General features: G+C 45.8%; 1 protein-coding gene across 6 annotated transcripts in view; it reads left to right on the forward strand.

Moving 5' to 3' along the window:
- The window catches only part of FEZ1 (fasciculation and elongation protein zeta 1), a 140489-nt gene that overhangs the window by 44582 nt on the left and 76371 nt on the right, over positions 1–19536 (forward strand). The window contains exon 1 of one of the 6 annotated variants that reach the window (XM_088481778.1): positions 18843–19196. The exons of 3 other annotated variants lie outside the window; for them this stretch is intronic. In XM_088481778.1, coding sequence (XP_088337904.1) covers positions 19163–19196 — 34 coding nt within the window. In that variant the 5' untranslated portion in view covers positions 18843–19162. Of the gene's footprint in view, positions 1–18842; positions 19197–19536 lie in introns of those variants that run through there. 2 more of the 6 variants (XM_088481774.1, XM_088481773.1) reach the window with 2 other exon arrangements.

A 19536-nucleotide genomic window follows, 5' to 3' on the forward strand; every position in this document is an offset into this window, starting at 1 on the left:
TCGTATGTGCACCTTGTCCGCCCATGCCAGAACCTTTAATGACATTGTTCTGAAAGTCCTGTTTCCAGAGATGGATGAGAAAGTAAAGTGCATTATTACACCTAACCTGTAGCACTTGGGAACTCCCAGGATTCGTTTTGCGCAAAATGCTTCCGTTAAAATTGCTGCAAGACTTTTATGACATCACAGGCGCACTTGTAGGTAGTCAACATTCTATCGCTTTAGGAGAAATTTGTGTTTCTCGCAGTCACCCCCAGAGACACCATGACAGTGCGACATCTGTAATCCAGAGCTTGTCTGGACGGGATAAAGCCCACCTGCTCAGGATGAATCAAGCTTGGGAGAATGGGGCTGCGACCACATCTGCATCAAAGCCCCAAGTGCACGCCAGATATCGAAGAGGCCGAGCTCTTTAAGGTGACTATTGAAGCTGTTATGGGCAGGTTTACTAGACTTAAGGACTCAAGAATATGATCTCTGCTTTGTGTTATGATCCTGTTTATGTCGGTGTGATCTCTTTTAGACACAGTTCTTGACTAAAACCAGACCAGCGGTAAAGGTGTACATGCAAGGGGGCCTCACCTTGGGCTGTGACCTTGCGTGCAAAGATTCTGCAGCTAGCCAAAGTGTACCTACGTGTTGCACATATCTCAGGATACTTCCAACTATGGCCCGTATTCAATTTGAGGCGAAAAGTCCGGTTCAGCGATACTTCTTCACCGATGACGTCATTTTCGCCTGTTTTGCTTTTACCCCGTATTCAATTTGAAAGACTTTTCGCCTAGGCGGAAAGTTAATGCAATGTACTAGGCGAAAAAGTTTCGCCTATGAATAACAGGCGGAAAAAAGTGCAGAATTGGGGTTTTGGGGTGCAATGTTGCGGGAACCCCCCTGCAGCCTTCATACAGTCCCCCAAAGGTAAACTGTGTCAAAAATGAAAAAAAAAAAAAACACTTAAGGACACCCCAAAAAATTACTTTGAATAAGGGGGCGAAAAAAAAAAGTTGGGGTACAAAGTTAAAAGCTAGCGAACTTGACTCTGGGGGGGTCTCCAAGTATGCCCCAAGTGTGTTTTTTTAATGCAGGTGCTTGCGGCAGGTGGATTTTTCACCATTTTTTTCAACTTCACTTTAGCAACTTTTAAATATGCTGACCCCCATGTTCAAGTACCCCAAATTTGATGGGATATGTTTTTATTCTGGGAAAAATACTCCTGAATACTATTCTGCGTCAGGTATAGAAAACACTATTTAGCAGCTATTGAGCCCATTTAAAAACACCAAATACCTTCAGCAAGCCAAATCGGGGGTAACCATAGGGAACCCCCATGTCAGAGCATCTTTTGGGGGGTGTCAGGCTGATTTCCCCAAATTTGACAGGACTTTCCGCCTGTTCAAGTTCCGCCGTGTTCTGTTTTGAAATTTGAATACGGGGATACGCGGGCACGCGCGTGATACTTTTCCGCCTACAAAACAGGTGGAGTTGGCAAAAAGTCCAGGCCGCAAAAAAGTATCGCGGCTCGGCTCAAATTGAATACGGCTCTATAAATGGCTGCATTCAAATACATATTGTTACGCCCAATGATGGAGTAGATGTCCATCTAATAGGTTGGTTCAAATAGACACAGTCCAGTCTCTAACAACTGGTGGTCTCTGGTTTCCCACCTCATGCAAATCCTAACAGTTGGTCATTAATGTACATTTTGTTGCTTGAAGTCTCTGCGGTCCATAAGTTGAGAATGCCTGTTGCGATCTCTACATCGATGTTACCGAAATACTGTTGAGAGAGTACACATCAGTACAATACCAAACATGACTTACTTATCACATATAAAACCTTAGTTACAAAATAATCTTTATTTTATAGCAATTATAGTAAATGTGCATACTTGAATCTTATGCCTTAAAGCTTATGGAACCTTGTATGTAAATATGTAATGTGTGAGTATGTGGGGTTTGATGTAAAGAAGCTAGTCAGGTTTATCTGATTTGGGGCAGATGTGCATGCATGCAGCTAATAAACAGCGTTCGCATGCAGGATATTGTGCATTCGCTACTGAGCGTCATGTTAGCAGCTTAACTGTGCGTAATGTGCGGTGTTCATGCATGAGATTCCATACACATATATATATATATATATATATATATATATGTGTATACATATATCTATACACGTGTGTGTGTATATATAATATATATACATACACACACACATCTCATTCCTTATTTACGGTTTCAAACTGTAATGCAAATGTGTTACCCCCAGCTGTGAAGCCGGGGGCCATTCTGTCTGGGTGTGGGACTAAAACCTGTTTAGGATTCAGACAAATTCAATTGTGTAGATCAATGCCTGGGTTATATTACAATTGCCACAACTATACTTGCCTAAATACAGGGATTCCCAATTTGTATGTAAAACACTCACAGTATCCTGGTGCATTGTCTATTCTATTTACTTTTCTCAGGGGCTGCATTTCTAGTTGTTTTTGGTAGATTATCAAAAACATTGCTATCTGTACTTAGCTCGTGAGTTGTAACTTAAAATGGCGCTGGTCGCAAAATGGCGTCTTGCAGATTCTTGTTTCTAAAATGGAGTCTAGCTTCCATTCGCAAGATGGCGTCACGCACGCCAATTTCTACGCTGATTCCGTCTCAGCCACAAATCCAGCTTCGACATACCTCTGCCTGTCTTGGGTGTCTCCTGCCGTTTTAGTCATCTTGCATACGCAATCCAGCGTACTGCCGCTTGTGTTATATCGGTGGCACACGCCGTACTCCAGTGTCTCCTGCCGCTTGTGTCATCTCGGCGGCACAGGCCATATCCAGCGTCTCCTGCATACGCAATTTGGCGTACTGACGCTTGTGTCATCTCGGCGACAAGTCGCACACCAATGTCTCCTGCTGCTTGTGTCATCTCGGCGGCACAAGTCACACCTTGCCAAACCATACAAGTCCTCAAGGCTGCTACACGGCCCAAAGGCCGCACCTTGCCGAGCTCTACCAGCCCTCAAGGCTGCTACATGTCCTAAAGGCTGCACCTTGTCAAGCGCTACCAGCCATCAAAGCTGCTACACGGCCCAAAGGCCACAACTTGCCAAGTGCTACCAGCCATCAAAGCTGCTACACGGCCCAAAGGCCACAACTTGCCAAGTGCTACCGGCCATCAAAACTGCTACACGGCCCAAAGGCCACAACTTGCCAAGTGCTACCAGCCCTTAAGGCTGCTACTCGGCCAACGCCGCATCTAGCCAAGTTCCACCAGCCCTCAAGACTACTGCTCGGCTCAAGCCGTACCTCGTCAGGTTATTCCTGCCCTCAAGGCTGTGCTGGACTTTGCTCTTGGTATACCTCAGTCATCATAACAATATGTCATTGTACATCTTTATTCCTGACCCCTGGTTCCTGTACATTATACACCCGCACAGAGTGTATCTGAGGATGCAGCCACGTCTAATCATGTTGCCCTTACAGCTGACCATGCTCCTTACACCTCTCCAAAAATGTAATTTTTTAAAAATGATCAAATTAAATAAAATCCTGAGGTTGAACTCTGCAAAGAGGTGGCCAGATGTAATTCTGCTGTGCGTTGTGGGAGAACCGCCAACAAATCTATGCAAGAGTGGTCGGTATCAGAACAATAAATGCTGGAAGGAGATTCTGTCACCTGCCATCGTGAAGCTGGATGTTACGGAAGTCTGGGTTGAGGCTGGGTGGTAAGGAAGTTTGTGTCCTTATAGCAGATATCTATTGCAAAAGTTGGGGCCTTTGCAGTATTACAGAAGACTTATATTTATAAAGGAACCTGATGTTTACCTGTTCTGCCTACACGTATGATATTCCCTATCTATATCCAGTGTTCCAACTGTACTGCTAGCCTGGAGACTTGAGACTTATTGCGGGGTAGATTATCGGCCCAAAAGAAACTAGAAAATGCCAACCGAAGATGACCTAAAGATGTGACCAGCTGTGATTGGGAGATTCTGCACACCCTATAAATACTTCTCTGGGGACACGTGCATCTTGAAGAAGTGCCATAAGAGTATGCATTGTGGCCATCCTAATGCAATGCCTGTAACCTTCACATCAGGCTCCCATATGCCGCTTTTACCGTCCAGGTTTTAAAGATATCCATGCTTGAGGCAAGGTAGTTACATCAAATTGTCTGAGGTACTAATTAAGTCACCTGTGCTCAAGCATGGATACCTTCAAAACCTGGACTGTAATGGTGGAGTTTGGGAACCTCTGTCTTTAGACCGTATAAACCAATCACAGGACTAGACAGACCTGCAGGTAATGTGATGTGTTACCAGTAGAATGGGGATGCAGTCAGTCAGGAAGCCGACGGATGAAATGCCGACCGCCGGCTTCTCGACTGTAATCCCGCCAGGGGTCTAAAGACACGTGTCGAAATCCCGACGCCTGTCATTTTACCTATGCCGGGAGCCCGATTCCCGGCATACCAAACAAAGGTGATGCGGACAGCCGCGTGGTGGTGGGTGGGGGTGGTTTAGGAGCTCCCGGGGAGGACTTGGGTTAGGCACCCCCCCCACCGGGAGGATTAGGGTTAGGCTAAGGGAAAGGGAGGTCAGGTTTAGGCACCCCCCGGGGGAGGTTAGGGTTATGCACCCCCCAGGAGACTTAGGTTGTGGGGAAGGGGTGGGTTAGATTTAGGCACTTACAGTAGGGGTTAGGGTTAGGCACTTTTGGGGGGGGGGGGGGGTTAGGGTTAGGCACCCCTAAAGGGAGGTTAGGGGGATGGGGTAGAGTTAGTAATAGTTAAAATACTTACCTGTCGGGATCTTCACTGCCGGTCTTCCAGCGTAACAGAACAAATCACCAAACATTCAACATTACAGGCATGCACCAAGCTACTGTATAACCAATCTGTATATTTATGGTACAAGTGTAGCAATGTTGCCACATTTTCCAAATATTGCAGCATTTGTTGTGACACAGTGATTGGCATGACTACATATCAGGCGATTATTTGGAAAAGAAATTAGCCTGATATGCCCTCAAGATCTGTGTCTTAGTTTGACAGATGCCATCTGCTAATTACAGAAACGGGTCCAAGCACAGAATGAATGGGTCTCTCCAGTTTGGGTCTTACGCTTATGTAAATTACAAAACCTGACCCGTGGCCTGAGTAATGGAAGCAGCCAATTTGTGGGCAGCATTAGAGCTGTCCCAGAACAAGAACAACTAGTACGCAGTGAGGCGAATAACCATCTCCGGAATTAGCCAACCTGAAGCCAAGTAGCGGATTAGTACATTCACAGTATTGCAGTAGAAATGGACAGAAATTATATGTATGACTTAGAAATCCTATATCCACCTTCATCAGCATTATTCCTGCCACTGGGGGATCTGTGATCTAGAACAGGAGAAGTCATTAAACTATTGGCAGGTCCTATAGGTGACAGCAGTGTGTAACTGAGATTAGTCCACTCCCTAGATTACTTAACCAGGTTTTAGGTTTATTAACCAGGCAGAACATGTTTACAGGATGACACAGGGTTAATGCAGCAGGTATGTATAACAGGTACACATCGCAGTGTATGATGTGTGCACCAGATACAGCCAGGAATATATAGATGGGTGCAGGTGGTGTGTCACAGGTGGGAGCAGGGATTTAACTAGAAGTGTGCGACCGGTACCGCCGTACAGGGCTCTGTGGGCGGCACCGTTGCGGCCCCACAGCCCTTGCTTCTGGCTAGCAGGGTACCTGGAATAGCATCCCGCAGCAAGTGCTACCCCTAGCGTCTTTGGAGAGCTACAGGCAGGCAACCTACCATGTGTACGGCTGCCCGGAGTCTCTTGAAGATGCTTTGGGCACTGCCCCCTATGCATGATGCCATGCGCAAAGGGGGCGGGGCCAACACAGGCAGCTGTTAGCCCTATTACTGCCATGGGTGGGAGCACATACGCCTGTGTCTGTACGCACACTGGTTCTGTAAGTATAGCAGTGGTCCCGCAGTGGAACAGACATAGGTCAGTAGCCTATTTAATGCCCTTACCGTGAGCATAGCCTGGAGATTCTCAGGGGCACGTCCTTTAGCATGGAGGGCAGAGCCGCAGCACAGTTGCAGTAGCACATGAGGATCGGTACGCACAATTTACTTCACTTTACTACATTTTTTTCTGAATTTCTCAATGTAAAATTTTTGGCTTAGGGGTGCCATGAAAAGAATGCCGATACTCTAGGGCGCCGTGATTCAAAAAAGTTTGGGAACTACTGGTCTAGACAGTGATGACAGAAAAAAAATAATTTCCTGTTACCACCAGCAGCATTGCAAAGCCCCGCCCTATTCAACCTCGGATTTCTCTATCTCTGCCCATCCAGCCCCCTGCTCATTCACCTTGGCTATCTGAAGCACTGCCCATTCATCCAGTAGTCTGAAGCCCCGCCCACCCTTTCAGGTCAACAAATGCCCGCCCCCCATGGCACCTTAAGCCCTCCCCCCTTGTCACCTAAAGTCCCCTCCATACACTTTCCCCAATGCCTCTCGAGAGAGACCTTAAGCAACTGAGTTGGCGGGCCCTTGGCACTGAATTTATGAGAAAAGTGTAGCCACAGAGCTTTACAGAATGATGAGGAACAGATGGGCACTGGGCAGCTGTGGAAGTCTACATGCATCCTAGGTTAATGTATACCAAGTGGAGCCCAGGGTGAGATTTTCCTTTGGGGTGCCCACCCTCCCCTTCACACACAAGTTGCCCCCATACCCTCACACACACGCTGCCCCCATACCCTTACGGTAGTTGCTAGATCCAAGTTGGAGAAAGGACCTGTCTGACGTCACAACAACGTGACCGCTGCAGCAGCCAGACCGCTACCACTGTTACTATCCACATGAGCATAGAGGGAGAATCTAAACCTGTGGCGAGCAAAGCGAGCCACCGTGCCCAAAGCGTGGCGAGCGAAGCGATGCCCATGAGCCAGAAGTTGAGGCCAGCGTGGCCCGGGCCAGATGTTCATCCGGTGGCTTGGAGTGTAGGGCTGGCCTGTCAGTTTATGCCTTACGCTGCCCCTGCCAGTATATTTATTTTATAAAATAGATATTAAAAAAGATGGGTGCTAGAATAATCCAATGTTTAAGGGTAAGAGATGGAAGGAGAAGAAATCCTGAATGTCCACATTGTCATAGCAGTCTCATCAACATGCTGAATCGGAGATATCTGCTGCGGCACCGCCGTCTAAAATCCTGACTTAATATTTGCACATACCCCAAAAAACAGTTTTTTTCTCGCTGCAGCACTGGTCACACCCCCTGCAGCGGCACACTATAGGCCCTTCATACATTTCAGCCCCAGGCCCATGCGAACCTTAATCTGCCACTGATGGAGGGATGGTGTTTTCCATAAACATAATATAAACGGTCATCGGTGAGGCCTTACTGTGTCTATGGTGACTTTCCCTGACCACTCTGCATGTCTCTCGGGAAATCTAGGAAGGGGCTGGCCTGCATGAATGGAGAGCGCAGTCCAGCGGAATCACGATATTAACATGTTGGGCATGTTGCAAATACTTTCGCTTTAAGTTTGTTCCAGAATTTATATATAACAAATAATACACACTTTTTAAACTGGTTTTCTAAAAAATTTGGGTTTCAGTTTATTTCCCAAGAACTATGATTTATAACACGATCGTTGTGGAGATCTAGGGGACATTTATTTATCAATTCTGCCCTTAGATCATGTGGATACTGCTGTTTGTGCATGTTTAAGAGCAGAATGAAGTGTTGCTGGTATGTAACCATACAGAACGCAGGAGATTCCAGAGAGATCTCCTGCTTTCTGCCCACCAGCCCTCCCCATAGTTTTGTATGAGGACGGTATTAAACAAGATCCGCAAAGTAATGCGTTACCTTCAGTGGGGCGGCCCCGCCAGAGAGGGATATTGCAATCTGTGCATTGCGTTTTCTTCTGTATTGTGCATGAGCAGCCGAATAGCCAGGCATGCGCCATAGTCCGCATGGTGCACGAAGGCATTTGTGATCACATCTTACTGATCGTTGATAGTATCGGAGCCCGTGTCCTGGCAATGTAAATTAATACATTTTGAACTAAACAAGAATCATTATTGCTATGACATGTGGCAACAAGGATTCTTGATTTTCGGGGGCACACCACATATAAGAAATATGCTCCTTAGTAAACACAAACAGTCTGTATACATTAATGTTCTAATCTATAATGCCAACCAATTTGTTGTAGAGACCAGCACTGGAAGAGTTGTAGCTGCACCCAGCTAATGTTACAGATGTACCAGGTAATTATTATTCTTATCCTTTATTAGTATAGCGCCACAAGTGTTCCTCAGCGCCTTACAGAGTACATAGACAAATAAGTGAACAAGAGTAATTGGAGAAGGAAGCGTCCCTGCTGTCTATATTACACAATATAATAAAATGAATTGGATCAGAGACGTCCTTTCCGCTCCTGTGAGTTGGGCCTGCAGTGGTTGCTGCCGGTGTTTGGGCTTCTACTAACATGAATGCCCATTCTGAGTCTGGTGGCTGAAAACAGCTCTACTGTCAACCGATCGTTCCCTATATCCAGAATATGCCATTTATACTTTCTGTATTCCTAAACTTTACCAGTGTAGCTGAGTGTTCTGCCACTAGAGAATGCTTATTCAGCCGTGGCTGGTAAAGGGCTGTGCTGTCCCTAGTTATTGGTACTATAGGGGGAGCCTTCTCATATAAGTTACCTGAATACAAATAACTTGCAGTGATTGCATTCACATGTTCATAAAGTGGGATATTTAAAGGAACCTTTAAGTGGATCCTGTTTAGCAAGGAATTGTGACACTTCCACACAAGCACTGGGGCAACTTAAAATATTACAAACTCGGAATAATTTATGAAGCATAAAAATCCATATATGCTGTGGAAATGCTTTTATGGTTACATGTTCAGTTTAAAGGGAAGGAGCGGGGATGCATGTGAGGATAGTTTTCCATTGCTAAATTTTACATTAGGTCCCTGAATAAGTCTTTTTTAAGGACCCAGATGAGAAGCCCTGTTATATTTGTACCCAACCATTACTGATTTTGTTGAAACTAGAGTAAGACCCTGTGTGTATCTGGCACTCCTTGTAAGATGGCTTTAGTATTGCCTTTATAGGTGGGTTTGTGTCAATCTGAATGAACAGCGTGAAGGACATCTGGACAGGCCTGAATAGGAAGTAGGCAACTTATTTGGTGAGGCTTGAAAATACGTGTAAGGATTGTGGAAGCGTGTTCTTTTTCATGGCTGCTTTGAGGAAATAAGCCGTAATGTTGTCTTTGCTGGTGCCGCTTGTGATTCTAGCAGAGAGGTATTTATTCCTACTGACTTTTCTTTTTAAATCTGTTTAGGTTTGCAATGTAGAATCACAAGTAACCACAACAAAGTTGGAGCATGGTAGTTAAACGTACAACATTTGTGTAGCAGTGTACGATAACAGATAAGGCAATCAAAATGTAACACTGGGTTATTATGCCTACTGACTTCTATAGATGGAAAAGGCATGGAAGAGAACGGGCTGCATAATGAAGAGTACAGTAGCATATCATCTCCAAGTGCACCAACCTTATCTTCTTGTTGGCTTATTGTTGCTCAGCATGCATCTTCTGAGTTGTGCACCAATTTTCTAGTTTTACAGCACCCATATGAATATATATGTAATAGGGAAGCTAGGTTCATTGTGAAATAACAATTATAAGTTCCCCTACTGTCAAATGGATGCTTAAATATTGTTTCTTCCTTTTATGGGAGTTGAACCAAGTTGGGAACGAACGTTTACCATCGTTTGTAGAATAGTTATATTCTCTAAAATGTTCTGCAGGCTCTTAAAGAGCGATAGAGCTTGTTTTACTGATGTTTAAAAGAGACGATAAAGGTTTTGGTGTGTTTCTGCTGAGTACTTTGTCCAACAGTCCACCACATGTATCACCATGCTTATAATTCTGCTTGATCTTGAAATGGAGAAGCTCTGAGATCCAGCCAACCAGGCCCAATGGTTACATTACTACATGTGCACCACCGCTCTGACAGCAATCTCTTCAAGGAGATGATTTATTTGTTCTGTCTTCAACCATGCTCTATGTGATTTGTAAATTATCCCTGAAAATAGATCTCCAGTACCTTTTGTGAAGTGGTCTCCATCTTCGTAATCCTACATTATTGTGGGTTCAGTGTAATTGTTATGAGTCAGGGAAGGAAATATCGAGTGAAATGGGGGCCTGGTCCATGAATGTACAGTAGTGACACCAATTTCCAATTTAGACATGCTGGGAGGAATTTTTTTTAGGAATCTGGTAAATTTAAACTAATGATTAGCTTAAGGATATTTAGAGGTAAATTTCCTAAAGTGAGAGTTTTTAGAAGTGAGTTTTAAAAGTGATGTTGCCCATAGCAACCAATCACATTCTACTTAATATTTAACTAGCACCTTCTAGAAGATAATAGCTAGATTCTGATTTGGTTGCTATGGGCAACATCACTTTTAAAACTCCCTTCTAAAAACTCTCACTTTAGTAAATTTATCCCTTAGAGTGAGAAGAGTAAGGGGAGATATTTACTAACCATTGTTTTTGAAAAAAATGGCAAACCGACCAAAACCGCAAATTTGACAAAAGCCCAACCCGACGGGATTCTAAAATACCAATGTTGTTTAGAACACTCAATCGATAGTAAATTTGGGTGCTTCTATATAAAACTAACGGTCAGATTGTAAAATGACTCCTCTTGGTAAAACAGAAAAAGAACTCTGACAGGAATACATACGGACAATACTGTACAATATGTTCAGCGCTAATGTCGAAATGACCGTCCCCACGTGGGTCACTCTCATAGGAGTCTAGGGGGAAGCGCTGATTGGCTAATATCATTCAGCTCTAAGACGTTAAGTAGACATTGCCATAGAAACTGTCCACTGATTGGCCGGGAATGTCCAGCTCTTAGCTAATCAGTGCTTCCCCCTAGACTCCGATGACCGCGAGCCCCTTTGGAACTGTCATTTCAGGAAGCGCTGTACATACAGCCTGTCAGTGGGATGGGGTCACAAAGGGTTTATTATTTTACCAAGATGAGTGGACTACTACATGGAGAAGGGGACTGAGCAATCCAAGGAGTATGTAAGTCAGTTCCCGTGTCCTGACATTTTTAATATTTTCCTCACTGGGACTACAGGTGCCAGCAGGCCCTTAATGTCCGGGCATGCTGGCAGTAATAATTTCCACAAGTGCTGGTATGCCAGGCAGGCTTGCTGTAAGGAACAATATCATTTTTTTATTTTACTCAATTAACCCGGCTTCCAACTCCTCCAGGGATGCGGGAAACGCTGATACATCATCTGGAGAATTGGGACCCCAATTAATTTTTGGGGTCCAGATTTTCTGAGGATTTTCAGCCCCAGGCTGACCAGTTTGGGGCTAGTTTTATGTGATGGTAGGGGGACCCCATCAGTGTGTGCGTCCCTGTCATGACGTAAGCCCCTCTGCTGGTTCAGCCCGCTGCTGTTTATAGGGGGGAACCACACGGCAGTTTTTCCCCCTATTTTCCTGCACTAGACCAGACTTGAAAGGACCAGGGCTGGTTATGGATGTAAGGGGGACCCCAGGCCAGGTGGTTTTTTTTTTTTTAACCCTTTCTTTTGTAGTAAGGAAGCCTACACAGATCATAGTGATCGGTGCAATGCTTCTTTTTGGGCGGGTTTACTGTTGTGTTCTAACATGTACAGTATATGCCGTTGATTTTAAACTGAAAGCTAAAAACTGATGGCATTTAGAGCTGCAAACTAACGACAGACATCAATTGAAGGTGGAACCCGACGGCTGATAATCTGCCGTTTTTTACACCGCAACCCTATGGCGTTAGCAGTTTCCATCGGTTTTCAAACCGACGGCAAACCGACCTTGAGTAAATGTACCCTTAAAGGTGCATACACACACAAAGATTATCGATAATGATATCGTTTAATCGTTGAAAAAATCGTTCATTTTCGGAGTTAAAACGATGAACGATTATCGTTCATGCGCGTTCACGTTTGCAGTTCAGTCAAACTGACCAACTTAACGATTTTCAGAAAGGGAATATGCAAAAATCGTTTGTAGTTCAATAAAATCGTTCATTACATTTAGTAAATGAACGATTTTAGTAAACGATTTTCCCTTGGAAAAAATGAACGAAAATCGTTTACTAAAATCGTTCATTTACTAAATCGTTGTGTGTATATATGTGTGTATGTGTGTGTGTGTATATGTGTGTGTATGTGTGTGTGTGTGTATGCAGCTTTAGAGTTAAATCCTTAATTGATTGGCTTAATTGATTTGGCTTTGATCAATTTATCACAATATAGCACTGTTCTAAGCTTGCATAATGCCTGAAATTGTAGCCGAGGTATGCAAGATGAAGATGAAGTGTCTAGAGGGGAGGGAGGGTGGGGGGGGGTCCAAATTATTATTAAGCTCTCCACCCAAAACAAATCTATATTAAGTTCTCCGCCCACAACAATATAAAGCTATAAAAGTCTCTGCCCATAACAACTATACATTCTTCCCACACAGTTTTTTTAAAATCAGAGATAAAAATTAGCCCTGCCCAGTATTTGGTGAGAATATATTATTGATTGAGGAAATGTTATTGTAGATTGCCCCCTTACCACAAAGAAGTGGCTGTGTGTGTCACACTGCTACCACTGCAGGGTACATAGGAGCTCATTCAGAGTCTGGCGTGAGCACTGAGCGCTCACAACCAACTCGCTGCTGCCCCACAGCGCATGCACACAACGGAGCCGGCTCCGTCGTGCGCATGCGCGAGACCCGGCTAACGACGGGCGCTCCGTCATTAGGGGTCTTGTAGTAGACGGGACGAGCTGTCGATGTTGTGTGACAGCTCGCCCCGTTTGCTGGGCGGGCCACAGGCGTGCCCGGCCAAACGGAGGCGTTCCAGTCGGAACGCTTGCCGTTTGGGGACTGGCCCACTGACAGCATTGCTGATGTCAGTGGGGGAACTTCCTGCTCAAACAGAGCAGGAAGCTCCCTGAGGCTTACGAGTGCCCAGACCCTACCCGAGGGTCTGGTCGTAAGCACCGATGGTCGCGATGGTCTTGACCATCGCGACCATCACCCATGTTGGTCGTTAGAGCTGTGGGTGTTAACCCACAGCTTAACGATCAACAAGGAGGCAGCCATTCAGGATGCAAGCGGCCGCCCTGATTCAGAGCGACCGCTTGCATCTACCGACCGCCTCTGAATGGGGCCCATAGAGAAGAAAGTGAAATCACTGTCAGGTTGAGGATAATGCTACGATCGTCTGATTGTTGTGTATTACACTGATACCGCCAATTAGACAGGGACTGATGTTGGTTTCTAAAGCTAGGTACATACCGTACGACGATGCGATGTAACGATACATCTCGCGCACCATACTCCTTTGCACGACGGCCCGATATGTCGTTACATGCTGCATGTAACTGCAGTGTCATTCATTGCATCATCCTGTCTGACGTGCAAAACAGCAGATGGACCATTGCAATGAATGACTGATCTGGCGCACACCGTGGACCTGACTCAGACCTGCTCGCTAGGATGCGGCCGCTCGCACTGACCGATAGTCGCCCGTCTGCGTATGCATATAATTCGCAGTGCGCAAGCCAGTCTTTGCGAGGGGAAATCATCCGCTCGTAGTACACAGACTGGCCGCTACTTTGAGTGACAGTGCCGTTTGTGGGTGGTAACAGGGGAAGGTGCTTATGAAATGGGGAGTGGTGCTGTGGACGCAGGCGTATCTGGCGGTCAAAACGGAGTTTTGTGGGTGTGCATAATTAGCAAAGAAGTGTCAGAGTATACGTCACTTGGTGTTTTTTTACACTGAACTGGTCGCAGTGCTTGCGGGTGGGTAGAGTCTACCACAAGTGCTGCGATCGCTTCCGATAGTCCACGATGTACCAATGTTTACACACAGTTCTTGGAGATGACGTGCGCTAGTGGGCGTCTCTACACACGCTATTGGGCGTATATTTACACAAAGTGATCGCTCGCCATGACACAGTGGGTGTGCTTATGACTTGTCCTGCGAGCGGATGCCTTGATGTCACTTAGCCGAATTTGCATACTGCGGGAGCGAGCGATTGCATCTAGCGAGCGGGTCTGAATTAGGCCCTGCATACGATGACGATGTGTACGATATATCATTCCAATCTGCATGATATATCGAACGATTCATTGTATAGAGTTTACCCAGCTTTACAATAGCAACTGAGGGCACACAAGATGGCCGCGACTGTAAATATGTAAAGTTATTTGAGCCCTGTTGGGTGAATGGCGTTATGTTAATAATTATGACAAAAAGGTGGCTGATATCAAAACAACTCACAGTCTCAGGAATTGAAGCCGTGCAGCTGGTGGGTGTAGCGAAACCCATGGAAGTGTAGACTGATCTGTCCACAGGTCACGATGTGATGTATTTTGTCCTCCGCAGTGACTTTATATGAAGGGGGAGGAGAGAAACAGGTGACATTCTGTAATGGCAAAGATAGGGCGCCGTGTCCCCCATCTTTGCCATGGAAGACGGTAACTTAATCAGAGTTGCCATAGGCTCTTGTAGGACAGATGGTCAGTAGATCTTTTCTCTTTATGATGGGGCCTGACAGTGCCCACGGGGGTCCTAAAAGTCTCTGAGGTCATGTAAAACATCCTTATACAGATTAAACCTTTCTCCGCAATCCTCCGTACACGATACAGCGTGAGATGCCTGGCGTGAGTGAGCCGCTGGCTCCTGTGCAGTTCTGCTAACGTTGGGCGTCTTTTTTTGCGTCTTTTTTTAAATCAGCAATCGGGAAACCACAATTGAACAATTTGAAGATTTGTTACCTGATTTTATGATTTCCCATTCTAGCAATCTGCGCCCATACATTACAGATCTTTTTGATTTGCAGATCGCTTTCAGCAAATACAGATCTCTCAATCTTAAAATTCTCCATCCTTTTACTAGTAACGATATGCAAGTCTGCCGATTGTTATCATACACTAGCAATCTACAGCCCCAATCCATCTGTGACATCTAACATGTTAGACAACCTGAATTACCAATTCCAATCACTTTTTGATTGAAATCTGCGATCTGTAATCCCCATACATTGCAGATTTTTTTGTTACACAATCATCTGCAAAACGCAGAATTGTCACAATCGATTGATGTATGGGAGCCTTTAGTCACAATGTGAGGTGACTAGGGCGCACCAGAAGACTATGCTGATTTAATTTGGTAGGCGACACTTGTATATCTGTGTGCGTCTGATTCAGTAAATAGGTGCGCTAATCAGCCAGTTGCTATATCTTATTTAAACGGGCCGCTAAAGGCCCCCATACATCAGAGATTGATTGCAGCAATCGTGCAATTTGCAATCGATTATGTATAAAAATCTTTCCCTTTTTCAATCGATTGTGGCAATTCTGCAATCGATTGAAAAAGGGAAAGATTTTTATACACAATCGATTGCAGAATTGCCACAATCGATTGAAAAAGGGAAAGATTTTTATACACAATCTCTGATGTATGGGGGCCTTTATACAGCAGGTTCTGCACCTGCTAAAAACTAGGGGTGAGCGGGTTCGGTTTTACTCGGATCTTTTTATTGGCTATCGCCGATCACGTGTTTTGGATAGCGAATGAAATCGAGCCGAAATTGCGGTAAAGTGGCGATAAGAACCGAGTAAAACCGAGTAAAACCGAACCCGCTCACCCCTACTAAAAACATGAAGAAAGTGGGGGGCTAGTTACAAGTAGTGACCTCAACTATATTAGAAAAATGTATTTTTAAAAAACAAGTGACATATAAAAAAAATGCAAACAAAGACACGGTTACACACTATAGCAGAATGGACAGTAGCCTTTTGTGGTGCAAAGTCAATGGGGAGCAAAATTAGGACACAATAGGATCGAATACAGGACAGCAAAGATCAGGAACCACGTCAGGTGTACATAAGCAGTAGTGACTCCGTCTCTAGGCAGCGCTGCGTCTGTGAACGTAGTAATCCTTAGCGCTCCGTCTCCTGTCGGCTGTCTCTTAGCAAATCCATCCAGTGAAAGAGAAAGTTGTCCGTGCCTAAAATAATCCTTATCCTTGACGTGTTTCCCAGGGTTTAGAGCTCTCCTGGTTTCATCAGACGGTTTGCTTACACACGGGGGTAGGTGTATTATAGCGGCACTTAACGTGCCGCTATAACGCTTCCCGCTTCGCCTCTTTACCAAGGCGAAGCAGGAAGCACTACCGATCTCATCTCATCGGCCGGAGAGGGGGAGCGTTAACTCCCCCCTCCGGCGCTACCCGCTAGAGACAGCAGCGCATTAGCCTAGTGCTGATGCGCTGTCTCTCTCTCCCGGCCGGCTCCACTGAGGCCGAACGGTCATGCGTTATGACCGTTCATACATAGCCCTGCCATCGGCGCTGCTATCTTGTAGATAGCAGCGACGATAATGACAGGGGCGCATAGTGCCCCTGTCATTTACCGCCGAGACCCCCGATCATACATCGGGGAGAAGCGGTATCAGCGCACATAAAGTGCGCTGATACCGTTTCTGGGCTTCGTACATCTCCCCCAGGGAGAGCTGTAATAGCATTCTACACTGCAGAAAGTTACAGGAGACTGACTTTGCAGGAGTTCCGTATTCTGTCCTATTGTGTCCTAATTTTGCTCCCCATTGAATTTGCACCCCAAAAGGCTGCTGTCCATTGTTTTATAGAGGTCCAGATCATTATTAAGCTCTCCACCCAAAACAAATCTATATTAAGATCTCCGCCCACAACAATATAAAGCTATAAAAGCACAGACGGTGTAATGGTTAGCGTTACTGCCTCACAGCACTGAGGTCGTGGGTTCAATTCCCACCATGGTCCTAACTGTGTGGAGTTTGTAAATTCTCCCTGTGCTTGCGTGGGTTTCCTCCGGGTGCTCCAGTTTCCTCCCACACTCCAAAAATATACTAGTAGGTTACATGGCTCCCAACACAAGTTAACTCTAATGTGTATGTGTGTGCACATGTGATAGGGAATATAGATTGTAAGCTCCACTGGGGCAGGGACTGATGTGAATGGTCAAATATTCTCTCTGTAAAGCGCTGCGGAATATGTGTGCGCTATATACATAACTGGTAATAATAATAATAAATAAATAATATAAAAGTCTCTGCTCATAACAACTATACATTCTTCCCACTCAAAAATCGGAGATAAAAATTAGCCCTGCCCAGTATTTGGTGAGAATATATTGATTGAGGAAATGTTATTATAGATTGCCCCCTTACCACAAAGAAGTGTGCTGTGTGCCACACTGCTACCACTGCAGGGTACATAGAGGAGAAAGTGAAATAACTGTCAGGTTGATGATAATGCTGGGGGACGTCTGATTGTTGTGTATTACACTGATACCGCCAATGAGGCATGGACTGATGATGTTGGTTTCTAAAGTGACGAATAGTCCCGGGAAGGAGCTCCCGAAGCTATACAATTCGGCGCGTTGTTAAGTTGGAGAATGCCGGTCCTCGCAACTTAACCTGGGTGTATAGTCGCAAGAACCGGCATTCTCCGACTAAAGTGCCGGCCGTGAGGCGTTAAGCTGGCTGGATTTCTCCTCGCATCCCCAGGGGGGTGCGAGAACAAATCTTTTAGTTGGACCAAACATCGCGTTGAATTGAATATCTTAGGGAGTTCCCTCCCGGGGCTATTCATCATCGCATTGAATTGCGGCCGAGTGACATTTAACCCTTTTTGTCCTTGGCATTTTCTGACATGTTCTAGGGACATGAAGTGGACATGCACCTAGACTCGCTTGTGTTATTACTTCATAACTTACTTTTATTGTATGTAACTTTGCTAGTTTATTCAGATTTATGCATGCTATATAGATTTGCTGGTCATTACACAGGTTTCCTCCTAAGGACCAGAGACCTACTGGTGGGTAAGTTGGCCCTGGTCTGTGTGTTAGTGCGCTCTGGGCCTGATTCAGACACGGTCGCAAGTGCTGAGCGCTCGCAACCAGGTCGATGGTGGCCCAGAGCGCATGCGTCGTGCGCATGCACGAGACCCGGAGAGCGACGGGCAATCTGACGCTCCGGTTCTCGCAACAAAAGGGGCGAGCTGTCGATGTGGAGTGACAGCTTGCCCCCTTTGGTGGGCGGGCCGGGGGGGTGGCTGCCCAAATGGAGGCGTTCCCATGAGAACGCCTGTCATTTGGGGGCGGCCCCACTGACATCACAAGTGATGTCAGTGGAGAGCTTCCGTCTCTGTTAGAGCCGAAAGCTCTCTGGGGCTTGCGGCCACGAGACCCTACCACAAGGGTCTCGTCGCAAGCCCTATGGTCGCGATGGTCTTGAACATCGCGACCATCTTCCTGGCCGCTCGCTGTAGCTGTGGGTGGTCACCCACAGCTATGTGAGCGGCCAGGAGGCCGTTCTGAAAAAAAAAAAAAAAAAAGCCCGGCCCTGATTCAGAGCGAGCGGGTCTGTCAGAGCGAGCGGGTCTGAATCAGGGCCTCTGTACGGCTCTGCAGAGGACGTTGGTGTTCTATAATAATGAGCTTCAGACACAAGCCCCTAATTCAGGCCTAGCATCCATGTGTGCATGCAGCTACTGGTATCAATGTGTCTGCATGCAGTGACAGGCCGTGCCTCCCATCGTTACCTAGTTCAGCAATATATAGTAGCAGATGATAAATACTGGTTCCAGGGATCTGGGATTGAAATTTGAAAAAAACAAACCCCGGATCCCCCCATTCCTATCAGTGTGTCGGCATAAGCTTTGGTCGCCTTCCCAGGACTGCACCCCCCTCCCTCTCTCACTGAGGACAATCGCGGCTGTGATTGCAGTGAATTAGACACATCTCACTGGTTCTATCTGCAGCTATTCATGCTCCTGCCTATCTCTGCCCGCCCTGGGAGTGACTATTCTCTTGTCAACAGTGCTGTGGAGGCAATGAATATTCATGAGCAGCTGAGGCAGGGCTGAGCTGGTGGATTGCTTGCTTCTCCCAAGCAAGCCTGAACCATCATCACCATTGTACGTTCCATCGCCTATTCCAGCTAATGCAATAGACGCAGGCAGGACCCGGAGAAGATACAGGGAATAGGATGCTGAGCTAGGAAAAGACCTCTGTTCCCCGGCAGCCTTTCGTACTGATGCTGGTGACGACTGGTCCTGTTCTCTTTACAGGTGATGGTTTCTTTCATTCTCCTGCAGCATCTGCCCTGCGTGCAAAGGAGCCTTTATCTGCAGATGTGCTCATATTGTATATGGGAGGCTGTCAGACACTGGGTGCCTATGCCATTGTAGGCTTTCAGGGTGAGCACAGTGGTTGTCTGATAATTATTAGGGTCACTGGTCTGCTTTCTTACTAGTAGTGACTGTGTTGTGTCACATTGTATATCACTGTTTGTGTGTAGCCACTATGTAAACAGAGCAGCAATAATCTGTGTATAGCCGTGACCCAGTATACTGTGTTGTAATGTGACTTCTGTGCTGTAATGTGATATAGATGTATAATAAGCTCTGG

This window comes from Taudactylus pleione, unplaced genomic scaffold (assembly GCF_031769625.1).
Source record: "Taudactylus pleione unplaced genomic scaffold, aTauple2 ptg000278l, whole genome shotgun sequence".
Classification (NCBI taxonomy): Eukaryota; Metazoa; Chordata; class Amphibia; order Anura; family Myobatrachidae; genus Taudactylus; species Taudactylus pleione.